General features: G+C 40.3%; 1 protein-coding gene across 18 annotated transcripts in view; it reads right to left on the reverse strand.

Moving 5' to 3' along the window:
• Positions 1–280: 280 nt before the first annotated feature.
• Positions 281–24,972, reverse strand: part of DOCK9 (dedicator of cytokinesis 9) — a 255,830-nt gene continuing 231,138 nt past the window's right edge. For 10 of the 18 annotated variants that reach the window (XM_056555648.1, XM_056555641.1, XM_056555639.1 and 7 more), the window contains exons 43-54: positions 24,063–24,278; positions 20,514–20,571; positions 18,598–18,704; positions 16,571–16,693; positions 16,286–16,399; positions 15,322–15,357; positions 13,199–13,345; positions 12,171–12,381; positions 8,288–8,478; positions 6,670–6,770; positions 6,197–6,335; positions 281–1,319 (exon numbers count right to left, since the gene is read on the reverse strand). In XM_056555648.1, coding sequence (XP_056411623.1) covers positions 1,197–1,319; positions 6,197–6,335; positions 6,670–6,770; positions 8,288–8,478; positions 12,171–12,381; positions 13,199–13,345; positions 15,322–15,357; positions 16,286–16,399; positions 16,571–16,693; positions 18,598–18,704; positions 20,514–20,571; positions 24,063–24,278 — 1,566 coding nt within the window. In that variant the 3' untranslated portion in view covers positions 281–1,196. The other 8 variants (XM_056555647.1, XM_056555651.1, XM_056555640.1 and 5 more) reach the window with 3 other exon arrangements.

The following is a 24,972-nucleotide window of genomic DNA, read 5'->3' on the forward strand; positions in this document are numbered from 1 at the left end:
TTAAGAAATACTATTGATATTTAAAAAAAAAAAGGAAAAATTGCACAAACACAAAAATTAGCCATTTCCTTTAATACATATGTAGTACAGAATGTTAATTACAGCAGAACAGTGTTTCCAGTTAAATAAAATTAAAAATTTTTATTCACTCCCCCCCCAATATAAAATTACTAAATTAATATTTTGAAAGAACATTATGATCAAAGCTTTAAATAACACCACCATTTACCACAGGAATCATAACCACCAATACATACTCTTTGCTTTGGCAAAAAAAGGCTTTTGTTTTTGAAACAGTGTATAAACCTAACATAGCAAAGACTGTATACATCTTTGTATTGCACTCATTTCTGTACAAGAATAAATTGTAAAGACAAAAATATATATAGCAGGTAAAATGAACAAGCACAATATTTGTCACAATAAAAGATTTCAGCCATGAAACATTAAAAAAATGCATAGAAATGTAACAACATTTATGTACAGAAAGAATGATCTGCATCAATTAACACTATGTACATTCCAACTAAGCCAGTGACACCTATGCGGGACGGACTGGTGAGTTTGTGCAGGGGGAACGTGTTCCGTTTCATGTGTCGTTTTCTATCGGATGTTGTTGGAAGATCACAGACAAAAATACACAATCCATAATACAAACAAGGAAATCTAATCTGTAGCAAACATTCAGAGTTCATAAAATCATCTAGTTGCAGTAACAAAAAAAACTTCCAGTCAGTCAAAAAGTAATGCCGGCAATAGTGTTTAAAGGCAATTTAAAATAGAGCAGAAAAAAATAAAGCGCATTGATTATATTAAAATTGCAAAGTGTGCTTGGGCGCAAAGCTAACATGTAAACTTTAGTGTAGCATTTGTATTATATACTGTACATTCCTAGACATCTACTACCCTACTGTGCTATTCCTTATGATTTAGCTTTGTTCGGGAACAGTTCATCTATACAGCATCAAAAATAGTCAATAAACTATTTATTTCTCTTTAGTGTTGAAAATAGTTAATATTGCCAAATGATGAAAATAAAAGTCATTCCTGCTCCTCCTACCACAATAACTGGTTTGGCTTGCTAAACCCCTCTTGTAAAGCAGTGAGTGGATGGACATGGTGGGCCATTCTTAAAGGACCCTGGAAAGCATCCTGAGTTAGCTATACATGAGGCATCAATGTGAAATGAAGGACTTTCATGCAATGGATGAGGAGTTTGTCATTCCTTGTACGGTTGTGCTTGTAGGAGTTCCGCTTATGGCATTAAAAATGTGAAGTGAATTCGGTATAACACTGATCTTCTCTTCTCCGCACCAAATCTACAGCAGGGGGGGAAAAAAAGGGTTACTTTTTCTAGAATGGATTTTAAAAAGCAGTAAACAATACGAAAAAGAGACAGCAGCACACAAAGGAGAGATGTGTCCACACAGTGTAGAAGCAGCATGCCAAAGAGTATCATTGAATGTAGATTTTACAGTTGTCTGTACACAAAGTGTAATTGTTGTATGATAAAAAGATAAGCAACTTTTGAATGTATTTACCTTTTTCACAATTTCTAAGATCAATGCTTGCTGTGGAAAATGCTCTGCTTATACAGCTGCATGCAATCAGGGCCGGCTTTGCCTATAGGCAAAATAGGCAGCCACCTAGAGCACCCTCTTGATGGGGGCACCACTCTGTCTACCACAAGAAAGTTAGACAGCCACCATCCGAACCACTCGCTTAACCAGCTCAGCCAGCAGCACCACCATAACCCCCCTCTGATGTGTGTCACCCCAGTAGTAAGGAAATTACATAAGGAGGGGGTTTGTTACAGTGTGTCACCCCAGTAGGAAGGTGGGGCGTGTCAAAGGGCGGGCCAGTGGGTAGTCAGGAGGCAGCAAAATTAGCTTTTGCCAAATCCTTGCACCAGCCCTGCATGCAATGCTATAGGAAAGAGCTCTGCACCTATGCATAAAGCACATGACCAGGACAGATTTTCAACTGGCTGATAATAAGGGCCTATTCTCAATACTACATTTCCACCCAGAGATATTCTAGGCAGAGATTCTGTATGTAGTGGGTGCCGACTAAATTAGTCGGTGATATGGCAGTACAGGCACCATTCCCAATGACTATGATGAAGTCCATGAGAAATTCCACTGAAAAAAGTTAATTTTTCTTGTAGAGCCTGGAATTTTTGAGGTGCGGAAATTCTGCAGTGTGCATGGTGCAGTACAATCTCATTAAAAACAATGGGAGGCTGCTGCATTGGAATTTCTCCGCTCATTAAAGGGGTATTTATATATCAACTGGCACCAGAAAGTTAAACAGATTTGTAAATTACTTCTATTAAGAAATCTGAATTTTTCCAATAATTATCAGCTGCTGAACTTAAGTTGTTATTTTTTGTCTTGCAACAGTGCTCTCTGCTGACATCTCTGCTTGTCTCCGGAACTGCACAGAGTAGAAGAGGTTTGCTATAGGGATTTGCTTCTACTCTGGACAGTTCCAGAGACAGGTGTCATCAGAGAGCACTTAGACAGAAAAGAACAACTCAATTTCAGCAGCTCATAAGTACTGAAAGGATTAAGATTTTTTAATATAAGTAATTTACAAATCTGTTTAACTTTCTGGAGCCAGGTGATATATATAAAAAAAAGTTTTTCCCCCTGGATAACCCCTTTAATTCTGTAGAAGATAATATATAAGGGTACGTTCACATGGGTGGGTACCCATGTTTTTTACTGTGTTTTGTGCTGCGGATTTAACGCAGTGGAAAATCTGCAGTAAATTACATTGACCTCAATGGCGTTTGCAGAAGATTTTCCACTACAGAAATTCAGATGTGGAAAATTTGCGGGTAACCCGCCCATGTGAATGTACCCTAAAAAGTTTAACTTAGAAAGACAGGTATTGTTGTCCAAAGCAACCAGTGCTGAGCTTTCATTTTCTCAGACCTGTTTAGTTTACAAAAGTTGAACTCTGCCCATTTTACTGACTGTGGTTATACTGACTGTTGGTTGATCATGGGTCACAGAAACCATCTTGTTTCTTTTTCTACATATATAATACATATTTATCACCAATGAAAACTTTGCTACCCTAATCCAAGCTCTTCTATTATTTACGTGTTACACAATGTAATGTATTCTCATATCTGAATTCATGTTTTGAATATGTATAGGAATATCGATAACAGTTGTAATTCTTTAATCTTTAATTGAACTTAGCTGAATTACAAAAAAAGGTGACATCTGACTGGCTTCTATGGGTTACAAGGCCATTTTTTGTTATACCTTGGACCTTATTCATCAAAACGGTCCTATGTGGAAGCTGAAAGCTGCAGAACTTTTCATCATATGTTGAATATGCTGTATTAACATAAGTCTGGATGGTCCTTAGGATTTCTGTTGAAATGTGTTGATATATTATCATGTGTTAATGATAATAATATGCCACGCAATGTCCTTTCATATACTTCTGACTCATTATTCATAACGAGGAAGCTCTGTCCCCTCCATCCCAATCCTCCTGCCTTAGCCAGCTAGTGCTCCATCTATAACATGGTGCTTTATGGCGGAGCATGTGACCATATTGAGTGACACTGAATCAGTGGCATTTTATTATCATCAATACAGGTTTCAATAAAAAACATAAGAACTGGCCAACTCCCCTAGATATGCCAATATACTTGCTTTTATTTTCTGCAGAAAGGTCATTCAAAGAGGCTGTGTTTTGTAAGCTAGTATATTGGCAAACATGGGCTTTTGCATGTGCTGAGTTATTTGAGATGCACTTATTTTAAAGTATATTTGTAAAAAGTTTGTATATGTTAATGTAACATGGCAAAACAAAACATAACATTCTGGACCAATATGAAGCATGCATTATTTTATCCATAGGTGACAATGGTTTGCCTATAAAACCAGTTGTCATAGCCATCTTTATTCTTGTAATATCCTCATTTTTTAAATAAATATATTGCCTATCCAAGAATCCCTATTTAGCCTGTATACACTTGTGTGTTGTATTTATATAGTGTGTACACTACATGCTGCGGCTGTATTTCATAAGAGACTGCACCAACAGCTTACAGATGTATGAAGCAGAAAACATGCACAGATTATAACAAAACCAGCTTATATTACCATCCCATCTGCTCATGTGCGCACAAAAGGAAGAAGAAAAACAGCCTGTTACTCAATATGTCAATGAAGTGATCATTCCGTGGTAATAAAGGAGGCCATATCAGTGCCGGACAACAAATGACTAGAAAACACGAGTCCAAGTCTTACACTCTGAGGCAATTTAGCTTTATTTAACGTCATCAGCAATGTTATCTAAAAGGCCAATTCCACCTGAATTATGTGTGGAGAAGGAAATCTGTACTAGAGAGTGGAGATCAGGCCAAGAGGATCAGGATTTGCAGATAATTCTATAGGACTGTAACACTGTCCCCTAATGGGTAAAATGGTTTTCAGATCTCTGTGGATGCAGAGAATAAGACAAGTTGTAATCCAGCCTGTATGTTAGGCAACATGTGCCTGGCAACCTCTCATCTCCCCGTTTTCATGATAACGTGTGGAAGATAGCGGTCAGATAAATAATCATAATCATGAAAAATAAAAAACTTTACAACAGTTACCATTGCCCTCTTCCTTGTTAGTGGCCACATTCCCTTTCACACACTGCTGAGGCCGCTGTATTGACTTAAAAGGTTTATGGTCATTAAAAGAAAAGTTTTGACATGTTGTCCACACATGTCAAAAGTTTTGATCACACCGGGTCTCATTCTGGACCTGCTGCGATTTCTAGTTATAAGCCAAGGAAGAGAGTGGCAACTACACAGCTCACTCCCCCCCCAGCTGTCAATCAAATCCAACCTTTTCTCTATAAAAGACTTTGTATAAAAAAGGTTGGATCTACCAGCTGGCTAGGGAGTGAACAGCAGTACCGCTTGCTGCCCGGCTTAGATCAGATGATCGCAGTGATTCTTCAAGAAGGAGATGCAGTGCGATTAAAATATTTGACATGTGTAGGCAGTATGCCAAGATGACACCAGAAAATAGTGCTCTGCATTACCTTGGTACACATTTCATACTGACATAACAGGGCAGTAAAGGAATTTGTACACAAGCTGTAAAATAGTATTTGCACTGCGTAAAAACGTTTAAAACTGGCTTAAAGCAGAAATAAAACCTGCATTTTACATGAAGTATTTTAAGGCACTGATCTATGTGAAGATTAAAGATTCACATTATGTCCTTCCAGTTTATATGGATGCATATATAGATTAACATGCGCATCAACTAGTGCATCAGGTAACTTCCGGTTAGGGCTGTTGCAGTGTATCGGATATAAACAAAGATCGCGCAGGTTCCGATGCGCAGATCCGTCACAGACAAGCAAGCCAATGGCAAGTATAGCTTCTCTGGAGGCAAGGGATTGGTTGGAAAAGATGCAATATGATTTCTGGAAACACAAATCAGTAACGGGAATAAGGAATTTCATTGGAACACTGTGAAGAAGATCTACGATAGGACAGTTGATACAAAAAGGAAGTGCTGTGATGTCACGGACAGAGGCCATATAATCCCTGGGACAGCGTTTATTCCACCATATGCCTGGAACCTCTTGACAAAGCCAGTGGTGAAACATGTTGAGGGGGGCATGGTGTTAAGTTTTTAAATAGTGGTCTATCCTCTTAATAAGAAACAGTAGTGTGCGGACTGCAGCCATACCTATCTACTCTCAAAGTGTAGCACAATGGAGTGCACTTAACTGAAAAAACAACGCTATCTGAAGGGGAAAAAGACTCACTTTTCTTATGGGTGTTAAACAATTAAGATAAGATAGTTTATGGTAAATCTAGGGCAATATTGGATCACCTTAGGTCGAGGACTTCTGATAATTTACTAATTCCAAGAAGGTGAACAAGATATAAATCATCACCAGTCCTCTGTCTTTGTCCCCTACAAAAACACCTGGAGATTTAAACAGTATAAAGGCCAGATCTGAAAGTTTGCACACAGTATCTACATGACTGCGCAGTGTGCACGTAATATACTTTTCTAAAAAGAATTACAACTCCTTTAACTGGCTAGGTACTATAAAATGTAGGTTTTAGAGAGTTCTCTTTTCGCATTTCTTATGGCTGAAGAAATAAGCACAAGGCAAAGGGTGCATGGTAAGAATTACGATATTCTATACATACCTGCTCATGCATTATTTCGGAAAGTTCTTTGACCATCTCCCTGTAGTTAGCTTTCATTTCTTCCTGATACTCAAACTGATTTTCTTTTATTAGTCTTTCATTCACACACAAGGCCTGACCGCATGCTTCAACAAATTGCCTATGAAAAAAAAAAGTAAACCACTGACCAAAAACAGAACATTTACCATGTGCTGAATTTACTAACACCATAGCCAGATTTAAAGCCAGATACCAGTAATATATTTTCCAAACAAGCCCCTGTGCTGATCAGATGACATAACTACATGTAGACTCTTATCCTTAAATTCATTGGGCATTAATATTATTTATGGATGGATTTGGATATCAATGTAGGAAACAACTACCCTCCTCCAGTCAGTCTAAATTGAATCAGCTACTGTTTCAAAATGATCGTATATACTGTATTTTATTCACTTAGCAATATGTTTAAATGTTTTTTTTTTTTTTTTTACCTGAAAACTTCCTTTAACTGTTTAATCTTGTTGTCTGCATATTTCTTTGTATTGGTGTCATCTAAAAAGGCTCTTGCATATGCCAAGGGTCCAGCATTGACCTACAGTGAAACACAGAAATTATAGAGACAAATCAAAATTGTATACTGTCCGTATGTAGATAAGTTCTGCTGCTCAAAAAATACAAAAGAACTAGCAAACCCTCCTAAAGCAAGCTGCTGAAGCAGTCAGTGGGGTCACAAGGACTTGGCTGCAGTATTATTACTTGGCATTAAAATGAACAGGCGAACACATTGTCGTGCTAATTGAGCCCCAAAAAGGAATCACTATTGAGTTATTACCGGACGACAACATGTAGAATTCTAGCAAATAGGTGACATGCAATACATATTTACTAGGGGTGTGAATCGGCAAGAATATGGCGATACGATTTATCCCGATATATCCCAATTCTGTTTATGAGAAGATATATCCCGATTCTGTCTCAAAAACAATGTCTTTTACACTTTTATTAAAAAAATTTTTATACACTTTATTAGACTTTTAGGAGGAATCATTAGATTCCTCAGACAGATGAACAGAGTTCTATTGAACTCCATTGATCTGCGATTCATTGATAGAGCCTAGTCAAGCCAGGCTCTATCAATGACAGAGCCACGGGACAGCAGGAAGCAGAGGTAAGCCCTCCGGCTACCTCTATAGTGGATCGCCCGCCTGCGGTCGCAGCTGCGGGGGGGGGGGCTTTGGGGGGGGAGCATTCACAGATCCCTTTAGACGCAGCTATCAGCTTTGACAGCGGCGATATAAAGGGTTAATAGCCAGCCGCGGCCGCAGAGTACGGTGCAGGCACGAGTCGGGAGCCCGTTCCATACACCTAGAGCGCCACCGCGCTTGTCAGGCCCGGCCCTGCTTGCTCGAGCCGGAAAAATTCACCTGCCCGGCGCCCGGAACTTCATGTCAATGGATCCCAGATCAATGGAGTTCAATAGAACTCTGTTCATCTGTCTGAGGAATCTAATGATTCCTCCTAAAAGTCTATAAAAGTGTATAAAAAAAAATGTTTTAATAAAAGTGTAAAAGACATTGCTTTTGAGACAGAATCGGGATATATTGCGAAATATATCTTCTCGTAAACAGAATTGGGATATATCGGGATAAATTGTATCGTCATAGGTGTATCGCGTTACGTATTGTATGGCCAAATTCTTGCTGATCCATTGGGATCCCTTCTAACTGCAAGAAGATTAGTCCTGTGTCCTCCGTTTTAATAGAGGAGCAATCCGAAATGTTTTTGCCACCTCATTCAACACTATAGGTCTGATGGAGATTGTGTTAGTCAGGTCCATATATTTCCTTGAAGTTTTAAGTATGGAGGTACCTCAAACACTATTTGGTAACTGCATAACCACCAAATATCCAACATATCAATTAATGGAATAGTGCCCTTTACAGATGGGTGTGACTGTTCACAACATGCTTGGGTTCACCAGCCAAGACAAAAAAACAAATACATAATACATAATTTAAAGGATGACCAGGTGGCCAGATGGAATCACATTTACTAAAGCCATTATTGTATACTAACAAACATAGTATAACCTGGTGTATCACAACTCACCTGTACACTGACGCTACCCTGTAGTTTTAATTGTAACTTTATCATATCCACTTCTGTAGAGGAGCAGAGCTGACGGAGTTCAGCGACTTTCTTACTCATCTCATCAATGGCGACTTCTATGGGGTTGAGATCCGTGTGTTGTTGATACATTACAGGGATCCGTTTCTTGACATATGGAAAGCAGTGTAAAGCTGCACAGAGAGATAAGAAATATGAGCATTAAATAAGCTTTCAACTTAAGAGGTTGAAAGAAATGAAACATTAAAAGGGACTGAAAATGTGAGTTTTAGAGTAAAATGAGATAACATTTGTTTATACAGAAGGAGATCTGCACAGTGAGATATAATGATATTTTTATGTATATGATATCATAATATTAATAATGATTGTTTTTATGTATATGATATAATATTAAATTATTTTCATGTATAAGACATAATAAATAATAATATTGTTTTTAGGTATATGATAAAATAATATTAAAGGGGTACTCTGGTCCTGAGACATCTCATCCCCTATCCAAAGTATAGGGGATAAGATGTCTCACCGCGGTGGTCCCCCGCAATCTTGTATTCGCCACCAACCTGTTTGAGCTGTATGCCACGGTGCCAGCTCACAAAAAGCCAGGTGGTGACCACGGGGCCAGAGTAGGTGGGTGGCGATTGTGAGACATCTTATCCCCTATCCTTTGGATAGGAGATAAGATGTCTCAGGGCCGGAGTACCCCTTTAATAATGACAATAATTAGGCATGCGCCAAAATTTAAGCTGCTGAAAATTATTGTCCGAAAATCCGTGGCCTAAAAGGGGGGCGTAGCTTTCAACTACTCTCTCTGGTGTGAGGAGAACTTCACACCAGGGCTACACTGCCTCTTCCTCCGATGGCAGTACACTCCCGTGCTGAAGTACATCTCTCCCCCCCCCCCCCCCCGGTCTCGTGTGGCAGCATATCTTTCCCACACCGGCAGGTCTCATGCAGCAGTATATGCCCCCCACCCCCCATCCGTTCCAGGGCCTCCATTATGGGCCCACTGTCACTCCTCCCAGCAGTACTCAGCGTGTGTATACGGCGCAGCCATGTGGCGGGTGTATGAAGCGGGCTCAGGAGCTGAGCTCGCTCCATACTGGCTAATGCCGGACATTGCTGATCAATGTAATTTATCAAAACGTGCTGCAGAAAAAATGGAGTAGTTGCCCATAGCAATGAATCAGATAGGTGTGTACCCCTATAATATGTCCTGGAGTCAATGTATGGTGAGTGGCAGTGCTGTGGCTCCAAGTCCGGCCAGTACTTTCTATAGCCACCCCGTATGTGTTCTGGTGTCACTTTCAAGTACATCAGTAACTAAAAAATTCTGATAATACAATTTTACAAAAACTATATTGAAAAAAGTGGGTGAAGCAATACATTTTCAGTTTTGTTTTTTGGCCAAGCACAGCCTAAATTTTCAGTTTCGGTTTCTACTCAAATCTTCCCTTTTGGTGCTTCCCTAATAACAATGATATTTTTTTTATGTATAGCATATCATAATAATAATTACCGTATTTATCGGGGTATACCACGCACCGGCCTATAACACGCACCCTCATTTTACCAAGGATATTTGGGTAAAAAAAGTTTTTTACCCAAATATCCATGGTAAAATGAGGGTGCGTGTGTATACCCCGATACATCCCCAGGAAAGGCAGGGGGAGAGAGGCCGTCGCTGCCCGCTTCTCTCCCCCTGCCTTTCCTGGGGTCTAGAGCCGTGCTGCCGGCCCTTCTCTCCCCCTGGCTATCGGCGCCGCTGCGCGTTCTGTCCCCCTGACTATCGGTACCGGCGCCCCATTGCCGGCGCCGATAGCCAGGGGGAGATAAGAGGCGCCGACAGCCAGGGGGAGAGAAGGGGCAGCGGCACCCATTGCCGGCGCCGCTGCCCCGTTGCCTCCCCCCATCCCAGGTGGCATAATTACCTGGGTCGGGTCCGCGCTGCTGCAGGCCTCCGGCGTGCGTCCCCTGCGTCATTGCTATGCACGATGCGGCGCACTGACGTCATGCGCCGCGCAGCGCATAGCAACGACGAAGGGGACGCATGCCGGAGGACTGCAGCAGCGCGGACCCGACCCAGGTAATTATGCCACCGGGGATGGGGGGAGGCAACGGGGCAGTGGCGCCGGCAATGGGTGCCGCTGCCCTTTCTCTCCCCCTGGCTATCGGCGCCGGTACCGATAGTCAGGGGGACAGAACGGGCAGCGGCGCCGATAGCCAGGGGGTGAGAAGGGCCGGCAGCACGGCTCTAGACCCCAGGGAAGGCAGGGGGAGAGAAGCGGGCAGCGACGGCCTCTCTCCCCCTGCCTTTCCTGGGGCGGTATCGGCGTATAACACGCACATAGACTTTAGGCTAAAAATTTTTGCCTAAAAAGTGCGTGTTATACGCCGATAAATACGGTATATTGTTTTTATGTACTGGATATAATAATAATAATGATATTCTTGTGTATCAGATAATAATAATATTGTTTTGTGTACATGATATAATATTAACATTGATATTGCTTTTTTCCAGATGCACGGTTAATAAGTGAAAATTTCAAACTGTTGAATACATGCTTAAAGTTAGGCTGGGTACACACCGGATTCGGGGAGCACAACACCCTGAAGTACCAAAAAAAGTGTATGCAGACATGTAACATGGTATACTAGCAACAGACCCATGGACTTAAAGGGGTATTCCAGGCCAAAACTTTTTTTTATATATCAACTGGCTCCGGAAAGTTAAACAGATTTGTAAATTACTTCGATTAAAAAATCTTAATCGTTGCAATAGTTATTAGCTTCTGAAGTTGAGTTGTTGTTTTCTGTCTAACTGCTTTCTGATGACTCACGTCCCGGGAGCTGTGCAGTTCCTATGGGGATATTCTCCCATCATGCACAGCTCCCGGGACGTGACATCATCATTGAGCAGTTAGACAGAAAACCTCAGAAGCTAATAACTATTGGAAAGATTAAGATTTTTTAATAGAAGTAATTTACAAATCTGTTTAACTTTCCGAAGCCAGTTGATATATAAAAAAAAGTTTTTGCCTGGAATACCCATTTAACTGAACTAAACTTAGACACTAGTAAACTATGTCTGGTCCAAACTTAAAGGGGTACTCCCGTGGAAATTTTTTTTTTTTTAAATCAACTGGTGCCAGAAAGTTAAACAGATTTGTAAATCACTTCTATGAAAAAATCTTCATCCTTCCAGTACTTTTTAGGGGCTGTATACTAAAGAGAAATCCAAAAAAGAAATGCATTTCCTCTGATGTCATGACCACAGTGCTCTCTGCCTACCTCTGCTGTCCATTTTAGGAACTGTCCAGAGCAGCATATGTTTGCTATGGGGATTTTCTCCTTCTCTGGACAGTTCCTAAAATGGACAGCAGAGGTCAGAGTGCTCAGCACTGTGGTCATGACATCAGAGGAAATGCATTTCTTTTTTGGATTTCTCTTTAGTATACAGCCCCTAAAAAGTATTGGAAGGATTAAGATTTTTTAATAGAAGTGATTTACAAATCTGTTTAACTTTCTGGCACCAGTTGATTTAAAAAAAAAAGAAAGTTTACCATGGGACTGCCAAAAGTACGCTTAGGTATATATACGCATACCTTTTTGCCAGTATGTCACTGTATACCTCCAAAGTGTGAACACAGCCTTCTCTGTCTTATTATATAGCAATGATACCACTGTACCTGGGCAGCTTTTGAGAATTTTTTTTTTTTATAGAAGCCATAGAGAAGTAATGGGATCCAATAGTAATAGTACAAACTTTGCACCACAGGGTGATTTGCACCACAGGGTGATTGACTTGTCGTCAGTTCATAAGATTACACTACAAAGTAAGTCAACATGTTACACCTACCAGTAAGGATTGTGCGCCGCTTCCACTGCTCTTCCACACCTCCTTGTCTTTTTCCAGAGAGAGTAAATGGCATTTCAAACACAAAACGACGGATATTGTGAGTCTTCTCAAACTCTGTTTTCCGCTCCTGCAGCTCTTTGTCTTCAAAGTAAGGTGTAACATGTGTAACCTGGATGTAGGCATATTTGGAGTCCAGATCTTTCGGATTTACCTTTAGAAAACACATGAAGATGTTAACAACATAATAAGAAGTAGAAAAGTACCAAAGGGAAACAAAAGGGGCAGTGCCATCAGGTGATATTAGCCATTCGCAATTACATGTCTGCAAATTCCTGCCATATTACCTTGCGTTTAAATTTCCCTAGACCCAACCCCTGTGTGTGAGTGTGTGCGCGCGTGTGTGTGTGTGTAATATGGTTCTGTGGTGGAAGGAAAACATAGAGATAAGTTGAGATCTGAGCTAGGTAAGCATTAGTTTTTCTAACATTATCCTCTGAGCGGTCCCAGTGTTTGTGCATCCTTTTTTAGCAACAATCACCTAGTTGCAGGACCTTCCCGCACAGCCAATCACTTGGCTGAGTGGGAAGGTCCTGCAAGTAAAACCACTTGTCTCTAAAGAAGGAAGTACAGGAGATATTGGGACCGCATGGAGGAGCATGGGATGCGGCAGGAATATGGGGGATTGGGGCTAGGCAAGCACCAGATTTTTTTTTTGTTTTCTGCGTGACCCAGCACCATATTAACAGATATAGGCATGAAATTGGCGGAGGGGAGTGAAATGGGGAAGATAGACATGAAATGAGGGGTGGACATGAAATGAGGGACTAAATGTGAAATTGGGGGCGCGGGGGAATTCGCCATTTGTTTATTATATCGCAACTACATATCAAAATCACAATGGATCTACTTCCATAATCGCAAGATGACATTTCTACCAAATTGTGCAGATCTACTGGATATTTTAGCACAAATGACTTAGATTTCAATTGTTAAAATGTACAAACTTGTCTGCAGTCATCTGGCCGTACCTTTCCGGAATCTTGTATCATTTTCACATTTTCAGCACCAAATTTGTCGGAGTACAACTTAAGCAGTCGTTGGGAGATTTCTGATAGTGGAGTAAGCTTAGGCTCTTTGTAGATGTATTCCTTTCCATCTTCTTCTTCAAAGAATCCCTGAGATAGATATTTGTGATAATCAAACAGTTTGCTGACTATAACACTTCATGTACAACCCAAGGTGGAGACACTAAGCACAAATGTAAAAAAAAAAATGAATGTATTCATCATGTGAACACGATCACATGGTCATGGAGTCAAAACAATTAAAGGAATGTAGAAAGTATTGTAGAACTAAAAAAGAAATGTGAGACACAATCCTGGAGTTAATCCCTTGCATCTTTATGTTCAAAAACGCAACCTGTATGCTACTGCTAGCTGCTGCTATTACTAAAAACTGCCAAAAATGAAAGCAGCTCATTTAGCCTCAACTTATCAATTTAGTTGTAAGGAAGACTCTAAGCAAAAATCGACGTCAAATTAGGGCTGGGCGGTATACCGGTTTATACCGAAAACCAAAATTTTTGTGCTGCACGATATGAATTTTAACCCATACCGCAATACCGGTTTGGCCCCTCCCCCTCGGGAATTAATGAATCAGCCCAGCACTGCGCTGTCCCCACATCGGGGAACTAATCATATGTGACCTGCGAACGCTGTTATGCCCCCCCCCCCCCCAATTAATTATTAGCCCAGCGCTGTCCCCATCGGGGTGCTACTCACATGTAACCTGCATGCGCTGCCCTCCTCGTCTTGTTTGTGGCGGCCGCCGGCGCTGACAATCTATACCAGTGGTCTCCAACCTGCTGACCTCCAGATGTTGCAAAACTACAACTCCCAGCATGCCCGGACAGCCGTTGGCTGTCCGGGCATGCTGGGAGTTGTAGTTTTGCAACATCTGGAGGTCCGCAGGTTGGAGACCACTGCTCTATACTGAGGGATACCGCACAGTATATAGTGCCAGCGCGGGTGGCCGCAACAAACAGGACGAGGAGGGCAGCGCATGCAGGTGATATGTGAGTATTTACCCCGATGGGGATGTGGGATGATAATATTGGGGGGGGGGGGGGGCTAGGAAATACCGTTATATGCCATGGAACCGCCAAAAGTAAAAAAAAAATACCGTGATACACACATTTGGTCATACCACCCAGCCCTATGTCAAATTTTTATTTAATATTTTTTAACACAGGAGGCTCAGGCTTTTTTGCTTCTCCCCCATGCTTTACATTGCAGCCCTGCTTGTTTAGATAGGAGCCAATGTCTAATCTCAAACCCACCAGAAGTCAGAGTATTATAGATAATTTGCATTGCTTCTAGGACAAGAGGATTACCTAGTGACTACTATAAGCCACTAAACACCCAAGGGGAGGAAAAAAAGATCACTATCAATAAAAACAAGCCACAGCCAGTGTGATCCTAAAGATTGTTTAAAATTTGGGACTCCTTTAAAATACATGTAGTTTCTATTATTAAAAAGCCATATTTTATTCTGGCCTGCAGTAAACTCTTATATTACCTTTTACTACTCCCCAGCACCAAGGCTTCTGACTAGAGATGAGTGAACTTACAGTAAATTTGATTCGTCACGAACTTCTCGGCTCGGCAGTTGATGACTTATCCTGCATAAATTAGTTCAGCTTTCAGGTGCTCCGGTGGGCTGTAAAAGGTGGATACAGTCCGAGGAAAGATTCTCCTAGGACTGTATCCACCTTTTCCAGCCCACGGGAGCACCTGAAAGCTGAACTAATTTATGCAGGATAAGTCAACTGCAGAGCCGAGAAGTTCGTGACTAATCGAATTTACTGTAAGTTCGCTCATCTCTACTTCTGACCATTGCATGGTTTACAGATAATGTTGTCTTTGGAGTCATGACATCTCGATCTTAATAGAAAGCATCAGAAACTAGTGTAAAGGATTAACTGCACCCAGAAAGAAAAGAAAACACTCCTGATAATGGAAGGTGGCAAACAGAATAATGTAGTGAAAGAGAATGGAGTGCTGAGCTAATAAAAAAACACATCAAGCCAAAACCTTCAATACAGGATATGGTCACTGTGTTGCCTACATGACGGACACACCAGTGAATTTACCTCCACATCTGTTTCACTGTCTGTAAACTGGTATTGCTATAAAATTATAAAAGAGGGATAAACAGAATAAAATGAAACTTGCATTGCTTTCTGCAGTGGAGCTGCACAGACGTTTCCCAAAGACAAACAATTTTACAAACAGTCTGGATGAGAAGCTTCTATGAAATGAAGCCGTGAGCGGTCTACAGACTTACTGGTTAACATCAAACAACTGGCACTCAAGTCAACAGCCATACATTTCTACATGGCATGCATTAATAACATAGACAAGAAACGCGTGACTTCCAGCTGTGCAGATGAGAAGTGAGAACGACGCAGGTTGATCGTGGCACGAAATGCAAATCTTGCCAACCTCGTTCTAGCAAACACAGAAGCATAGCTTAGACCTCTACAAAACTTGTCACCAAACCTAACATAACTTACCGCTGCCTTGAGAGGGACAAATATAATATAAAAGAAACACAAAAAGGTAAAGGTTTACTACTGAATTTCTAGATAGACTGTAATTTGTTTTCACAATGGTTATCAATAAGAAGAACGCCACTCAGTTTTCTTTCCTTTAGTCACTTTCTCAGCCCAGAAATTAATACCAGAGATTGGTCGTGTAGGAACGGAAGTTGCAGAGGTCCTTGCAATAGATTATAGTAGAACATTCATAAACTACAACAACTTGTTCCTAGTTTCCTAGTTGGTTCCACAATCCAATCACGATAATATTTTTTCACAGTGTGTAAGTGTTGCCTGACATGATAAATGACATGCCTACAAGACAGGTCACTCTTAATAGCTCAGGATAAGGAGTTCGGGGGGGGGGTATCTTATGCCTTTATAGACAGAAATAAGAATCCACCACCAACTGTAAATACATATTAATGTTCAATAAATGTAAAATAGAAGGATCCGAGTGGAGATTTTCTAGAAGGCAATATTTTTCACAAAGAAATGTAACTTTGGCTGTCCTTACTTGTCCAAAGAAGGCCACTCTAAAGTAGGTTCCCAGAAGCCTCTTGCCTGTGTGCATCACCTCGGTAACCTTGCTGTAAGCGCGATGAAGTGTATCATACAAATGAGCAAGTCTCTACAAAGTCAATAAATAAAATATAAGAAATAAGTCATTTCTGCACTAAATTTACAACGGGAGGTAGAGCATATATAAAACTCTCTCTCTCTCTCTCTCTCTCTCTCTCTCTATATATATAAAAAAGAGAAATAAAGAATACATATATTAAGATTATTATGTATAAAGTACCTCAAAATCTCTCCGCTTTTCATAGATGGGAATGATGAGCTTGTAAATGTCTGCAATCAATTCATAACGCTCGGCCTTCCACAGTCCATCAGCACACTGCTCAAGAAGCTCCATAAGAACATCCTAGGACAAGCCCAAATATTAGCCATCATCATCGGTGCTACGTAGCTGTATAGTGAACAGTTTGCTCCCTCTTCAGCATATCAGGGTGCATATGGAACAACTGTGAAGGAGACCAGCCCCCCTGCTCTGCTGTCTGGTGAGGGTCTCAAGGCTTAGGCCGTACCTATCACACAATGGAGGCTTATGCCAACAATAAGTCATCAGTAAACATGTGATATCCATTGTTACATATGGTTTGGTACAACTTTTTTTTGTAGAACAGGATCAGCAGAATTTTTATTTTCACTATGTAAATGACAAAACATTATTTGAAACGCACATGAAAGTCTGTACAACATAAGTACAGGCCTTTTAAGGTTATTGTTTCAGACGCATTTTAACTGTGCAATATTATCCACAAAGTTTTTCATTACAAATATTCTTGATGTTCCTTTTTTTTTTTTTAATTATTGAAGCTTTATAAAATTTTACATATAAATATTTCACACATAACATATAAATCCCCCAACCATCCCCAATTCTAGGCTTGGTGCCCTGTCCAACCCTAAATCATCAAATCCATCCCTTTCTACCCTGTACAACATTGGTATTAATGGAGCCCATATCAATGGCCACATTTTCTAAGCAGGACATCGTTTTACAGCACCTGCTGAAAATCTACAAATCCTGGTATCACCCTCTCTCAGCATGTGACTTCCCCGCCCAACACTCTAGCCAAAAAAGCAAGGACCAAGAAAAGGGGCTTGATTAGGAATCAGTGCCAGCTCCTTGTGGTCATCTGTTTGGTGACACAAACTGAGTCACATGAGACTGTGTTGGTGCGTCACCAAGTAGAAGGAAACTTAAGTAATTCTGCCACCACATGACCAGGCTCTAGTTGGGCAATTTAACAAATGTTAGGAAATCAAAGTATATTGGTGAATGAGTTGTTTTCCTGTAACAAGATGAATAGTTACCAGTTTTAAGCCTCCAGATAACCCCTTTAATATCTGGATGAACTATGAATTTTGTTAAACATTTACTCATTTATGTTACTTGTGATTAAAGGTTAAGTGCAAATCCTGCAAAATTATTCTGTACTGTACGAGGTGCTGATAAAAATACCCATACAATGCAAAAATATTTATCAACCTGAAACTGATTAGAGGAAACACAGTGTTCTAAAAGTAAACAATATGTGTTTCAATTGTCGATAAACTAAGTGTTCAACATATGCTTTTGCATGTTTAACCAGTTTATGCCACCTGATATTAAAGGCTACGCCCCCTCCATATATCTCTATAGGAGAGCCAAAGACAGATGAACTGCTCTCCCAGAGAAAAATGGAGGGGGAGGGGCGGCCTTCGCTTCGAGTGGGGGACATGACGTGCCGCACCAAGGGAGACCCTGCCTCCCTACAGGATAACGCGGGGGCCCCAGTGCTCGAACCCCCGGTGATCTAAAACTTATTCCCTATCCTGTGGATAGGAGATACGTTTTTTCTGTATGACATATCTCCTTTAAAGGGGAAAATGGGAGGAAACACAGGGGTTACACACCATTGGCACCAACAGTAGCAGAATTTAAAGTCAATTAATGTTATTTCTTAATAATAGTTTTTGCAAGCAAAAGACTTTGATGCCAGTGCCCACATGTAGGGGGTGTACATAATGCAATGTGTGCATTTAGGGCCTAGTGTAGTATGGGTCACCAGTATTTCCCTAGCTTGCACTGCTACAGCAAGTTTAGAACGCAACACCTCTTTCCTAGTTTAGTGCAAGCGACTGGTACTTCTGTAGACTGAAATTAGATGCTACTGGTTTTCACAATGCAAAATAGTGTGGAAATTAATTGCAGAAATATTACTTTTTTTTTTTTTTAAACTTTAACTCTTTGTAACACGCAGGTTAAATATATAAGCATACCTCATTGAAATGAACATCCTGCATGCCAACATCTTCCATCATAGAAGCTTCCTCATCAATATTGGGAGTGATCACTCTAAAGGTTGAGCAGCCCTGTCTGAACATTCCTGGGAACAGCGAAGAATAGCATATCATAGATTGACTTCAATAAAATAGGCAAACTTTTCAGACTTCTAACCAGTGCCACCCGTACATGAGAGACCACAATGGTTAGAGTATTGTGCTATCATCCTTTACATCACATTCTGGACCAATCTTTAAAGTTGTACTTCAAAGATCACAATTATTGACTATGAAAGTGCCATTTAACTCTCTCACTCCTGCTCATCTACACAGATCCTTTTCATTTGTATGACCACATCTTTCAAAGAATATCACAGAAAGGGTGTCATCAGTAGAAAGTTAAAGTGTTGTCCACTTTGTGCAACCTGTTTTTATAATAAGGGTCCTCCTAAAAACTATGGGGGAGATTTATCTAAACCTGTCCAGAGGAAAAGTTGCTGAGTTGCCCATATCAACCAATCAGATTGCTTCTTTCATTTTTCAGAGGCCTTATCAAAAATTAAAGCAGCGATCTGATTGGTTGCTATGGGCAAATCAGCAACTTTTCCTCTGGACAGGTTTAGATAAATCTACTGCTGCCACCCCCTGATAAAAAAATAAAATTGTACCAATAATGTAGCAATTGAACATAAATACTGTATATGATCAAATAAAATCCATAAAACAAAAACAATGTAAGCTCAAGTGTTTGGAAACAAAGAGAACATGCTGTATGAAGAATTATTTCACAATACGCAGGCAAAGAGCACAAACATAGAAACATAGAATGTGTCAGCAGATGAGAACCATTTGGTCGCCCATCTTGTTTGCCCAATATTCTGAATATTATTAATAGTCCCTGGCCCTATCTTATATTAAGGATAGCCTTTTGCCTACCCCATGCATGCTTAAACTCCTTTGAGTATTTGCAGCGACGCCATGGGGTCATATCACTCTTGTCAGGTAAAGCATCAAAAATGCCTAGTACACAGCTTTGAAGTCAGGATTAGGAGGGAACTCATGATATTAGACTATTTGAGCGCAACAATCCTGGATCTGGGCATATATCTCTATCTGGACAAGATCTAGCCACACTTTTAATAAATAGCCCTGCTGTATGATGAATTTTTATGTTTGATGTATAGTAGTATTGCAGATAACCCTTTTACATGTTGTAACATGCGTTTAGCAACAGAACATAGGATCTATGTAATGCTTCCATCTATCTCTTTATTCTAACATACTGTAGAATCAAAGAAAATTCTAGAAAAAAAAAAAACTTGCCTTAAAAGTTCTGTTCGCATAATAAATGATCTCATGACATATATTACTTTCACATTGTGTTGTCTAATAATAAAAGATGAAAAGCTTGTACAATAACACTTTCCCATGTATCTAGACCATTAAGACAGAGCTCCCCAGCCCAGTCCTCAAGACCCACATAACGTACAAGATTGAAATGAAGGTTGGTAGGCCTTGAGGACTGGGTTGAGGACCAATGTATTATGGGACATCAGTGGGAGAGGAGTCAGTCCAAGCTGTTTTTTTATTTTTTATTATAGCTGTCCTTATAAACAGCAACTATGGAAACAGCAGACCAATGGAAAAATGTTAATATATTTCTAACTATTACATGTAATAGATTTTAACAGACTTTGTTTAGCTAAAAGGAAAGCAGGTGCAGCTAAATCGGCTTGACAAGCAACAGAATATTACATATGACTAAATAAACAGCATACAAGATGAATACAGGGTTACACAGTCAGTCAGCAGCCTTCTGTAATTTATTACCAATCCTTTACCCGAATTACTGTTCACTGAAAGAAGCTGCAGTGATAAGAGTGAATAGCACATATTACTGATACTGCACTCACCTTTCCTCATGAGGTATTCAGCTACCAGAGCAGCCACGTGTACATAGCACATTGCTGCCTGAAAGATAAGGAAAGACACCATGAGAAACAGAGGGGTTCTCTTATACACGCCATAACCTTTCCAATGAATAGGGATCCAGCAGAGCTTTTTTCCCAGTCTAGACCACAAACTAGCTTTCCCAACTGAGAGGCTGCATAAAACACTAAACCTACCACTATGCAATATCACTAGACAAGCATAAAATGCGAGTGAATATATTCATGAACCCTTTATCTATAGAAAAGACATCTATTATATGAACTTGTATATTAAGAATGTGTGCTTATGATGTACGGGGTGACCTTAGCTCCGCTCCCTAAATATGCCTACTGGGTCTTATTGGTTGTCGACAGGAACCCTCATTGGTGGAGATTGGCATACTACGTGTTCTGTATCAGGCCCGGAAACTGATAGCGCAGTATTGGATTAGGCCTACTCCTCCGGATGTGGCAGATTTGATTGCTTGGGTTAAGTTTATAGTTAGATTGGAAAAGGGGATCTACACTAAACGAAAGGTGGAGCGGAAGTTTGATGGCATCTGGGGTCTCTGGGTGAGGAAATTTAACCCTCCTGAAGATAGGACATAGTTGTTCATTTCTACACTCCTTTATTGTATGTGGGCGAGGCTAATGTGTGTAGTGTATGATTGGTCGGTCTGAACGTTTCATGTTTGGTCTGTTTGTGGGTTGTTTGCTGGTATGGTGCCTGGCGTGCTTCTACTTCTCTTTCATTTCACTGACACCTGCCCCTGGGAGGCCATGTCTTACACACTACATCTCCTTGTTTGTCTGATTTGCATGACTTTTTTTCTGCTCTTTCATAGTCTGATGTGTTAGGGTTGTGGGGTTGAGACGGATTGCCTGTTTGAGGGGCGGGTGTTGGTGGGGTGGAGAGGTTAGTGGGTTGTTTGTATGTTTGTTACATTATTTTTGTGTTTATAAAAAAGCTTCAATAAAAAATATCTGATTAAAAAAAAAGTGTACTTATAGTTCTTTCTTGATTCTAGGAAGAACTGTATCCACTCTTGGACATATGTCTATCCTGCCTCTGTACAGCAACTTCTCATTCAAAGGGGTTATCCAGAAGTAGAAAAACAGAGCTAATTTCTTTCAAAACCGCTCCCCGTCTGTCTCCAGGTTGGGTGTGGATCTGAAGCTCAGTTCCAGTGAAGGGAATGGAGCCAAGTTGTACCACATCCAACCTGGAGACAGATGTGGAGCGTTTTTTGAAAATAATTAGTTCTGTTTTTCTATTCCTGGATAAACCCTTTAAGCCAAGAGATAGGTATGTGCTGATTTTAACAGACCGATATCTTTAAGGAATTATTCAGACAAGCATTTTTCAAGCACGTCAAACTTACAGTTGTGAGCTTGGAGTTGACTTGCATGAAAAATGCTTGTCTGAATAATGCCTTAAAGACATCAGTCTGTTAAAATCAGCATATACCTAACCTATCCATTATATAAACAAACATATTGGGCCACACATCTTATATACTGACGTCAGGTGTATCATTCAGTCCAATTACCCCAGGTGTATAAATCCCAGTCTGTCTTTACCAAAGTCTGAAAGAATAGGTCACTCTACAGAGCTCACTGAATTCCAGCCTAGCACTCTAAGGCTAGGTTCACACTGTGGAATTTCTGCCGGAGATCGAGCTGGCGGCGTTAGGACAGAGCAGACTGCATTGCTGCCCCCATATACTGCAATGCATTTCTGGTGGATCTTTTGGGAGATCTGCTCAGAAATGCATTGCCATCTATGGGGATGGCAATGTGGTCCACGCGGTCCTAGTGCCGCTGGCTCGATCTCCGGCAGAAATTCCACAGTGTGAACCTAGCCTAACAGGAGCACTGCCACAATAAGTCAGTTCATGAACCTTCTCTCCTCCTAGATCTTCCACCATCAACTGTGAGAGGCATTATTGAAAAGTGGGAGTGATTAGGATCCACAGTAAAGTTAGAAAGCGGGGTAACCAAGAGCTGAAGCCAAAGCCAACACCATGTTCACTCAATAATTGTACAGATGAAACCTCATCTATCTCTCAAAGTGTGTGTGTATGTATGTTCGAGCATAGCTACTGAAGGGAGATATTTCGATTAATCCCTTAAGGATCAATCAAATTTTACATAGAATGTGTTGGCAGATAAGAGCCATTTGGCCCATCTAGTCTGCTCAATATTCTGAATACTTAGGAATTGTCCTTTTCCCATACATGCTTAAACTCCTTTACTGTATTTGCAGCTACCACTTCTGCAGGAAGGCTATTCCATGCATCCACTACTCTCTCTGTAAAGTAATACTTCCTCATATTTCTTTTAAAACTTTGCCCCTCTAATTTAAAACTATGTCCTCTTGTGGCAGTTTTTATTTTTTTAAATATAGCTATCGTAAGACCCAAAGCCAAAACCTTGTTGACCCCATTCACCAAGCCATAAGTTGAATTCCCTAACGCGCATCTGTCTATCATTCTGAAGGTTTTGCACAGGAAGAAGAGCAGAGAATGAAACAGTGAAAGCAATCCCTCCAGTCATCTTGAGAAAACCTATGGTGGTGTAAGATATAACTTCCCATGATCCAGAAGTGGTCCTTTTTTAATATTGTAGGGATCACTGTTGGGTGAGATCTTTCTCCCATTATTGGGGCTTCTTTATGTTTGGACAGCAGGCACATGTAAAAGTATGCTTTGGGCACGGGATCATATTCCATCACTTTCCTTATATTTAGATATAAATTAAAGATTAAATGTATTTATTTAGATTTTTATATATTTTACATTTCATATTTAGTACGGTGAAAGTTTTGTTTAGAATAGACTGGATAGAGAAAACATGAAAACTGACCAACAAGAAAAACCCACCAACAGATTATGTTTATATGTTTTCAGTGTACATTAATGAACAGCTGGCTAGAAATGTACCCATATTGTTGTCCTAATTTATAAGTATACTAGGAGAGGAGGATTCGAGAGTATACCCCGATGTTTTCTGTTGTCGTTATGTAGTAAATGAAAGCCTGATGTTATGTTCCCCTTCGTGGATTTGAACAGTGCTCATATCATGTCTTACTTCTGTATGGTTGTATTAAGTGTAAAGTAGATAGGGAGTTGCTGGAGACAAACATGCAAATGATTGAATAGAGGGAGTGAAGGACAGATCTAGATAAAACATAACCTAAAGCAGCAGACACAATCCTTAATAGAATTACTTGACCTCAGGTATAATTCTTCCCCCCCCTTAACATTTACGACATCTCAATTCCTTATTCCATATATGTAGAGACTGCTTGCTTGATATCTTCATTCTAAGGATTTTTAGGAGCTCTGGTTGTTAGATGCCGACCAGACAGATAACTGTCATGCCAGTGAGGGGTGCTCCTCTAAATATATATATATATATATGTATACACACACATATACATACACACACACACAGTATATTGGAAACTGCGAAAAACAAAAATTTCACAATGTTATAAAAAAAGAGAGAAATTTACAGAAAGCTCCCCACCTCTGATAAGTCTCCATGTTTAACATGAATCCTGGCCATGCTGTCAAGCCAAGTTTTCCTCAGCTCTGGGGTACTAGCATATGACTTCGCCAGGCTGTACTGCAGGTCAACCAGCATTTCTGGGTCATTCTCATGCTCCTTCATTTGAGCTGTGGCCATAAGTACTGTGCGGATTCTTTTAGTCAGATCTTTTACATCAGATGAGAACGTTGTATGCTGAAAGACAGAAAAGAACTGTGAATAACTATACTGTATAATACTGTGGCACTCACCAATGGGTTTTCCTCCTTTTTATTCATCCATTGTTCAGACAAACATATCATATAATTGAAGCGGACATACACAGTAATGTGAACTGACAGCAACAGCTGTTTGTGCTTCTGCTGTAGAACTGCACACAAGTGCAACACAGCAGCACACACCAGCGGCCGGATATCTTTGTGTACACCATGAACCAATAAAGAGAAATAAAAAAAGGATTGGTAGGTGCCACTCTTTCTTTACTGGATATTAGCTATAGACTAAACTCTGTATGAGTTACAGCACCACCATAGCAGTACTGATGCAACTCCATGTGTGTTTGCCACACCTAAGATGCATAGCTGTGCCGTTGTGTGTTTCAATGATAGTGTAATACTGATAAATATCGCAAAACAAACTAGGTCTCCTATCTAACTAACATAAAATATACCGCAATTACATTAAGACAGGTGGAAAGAGGGCTGTGCTTTTTTAATGCCCTTGTGCCAAGATCTAATCTTCTCTCCTGTAGATGTAGAGATAGGGGAGATCAGATGTACTAGTTTTGTGCAGATTTTTATAGATTTGCTTCAAACAAAACAGGAGTGGAAGCAGAAAGACAAGTATAAGTCTCTCATTTACACTTAACAGAATGCTTTTAATATAATTC

Source organism: Hyla sarda, chromosome 2 (assembly GCF_029499605.1).
Source record: "Hyla sarda isolate aHylSar1 chromosome 2, aHylSar1.hap1, whole genome shotgun sequence".
NCBI lineage: Eukaryota > Metazoa > Chordata > Amphibia > Anura > Hylidae > Hyla > Hyla sarda.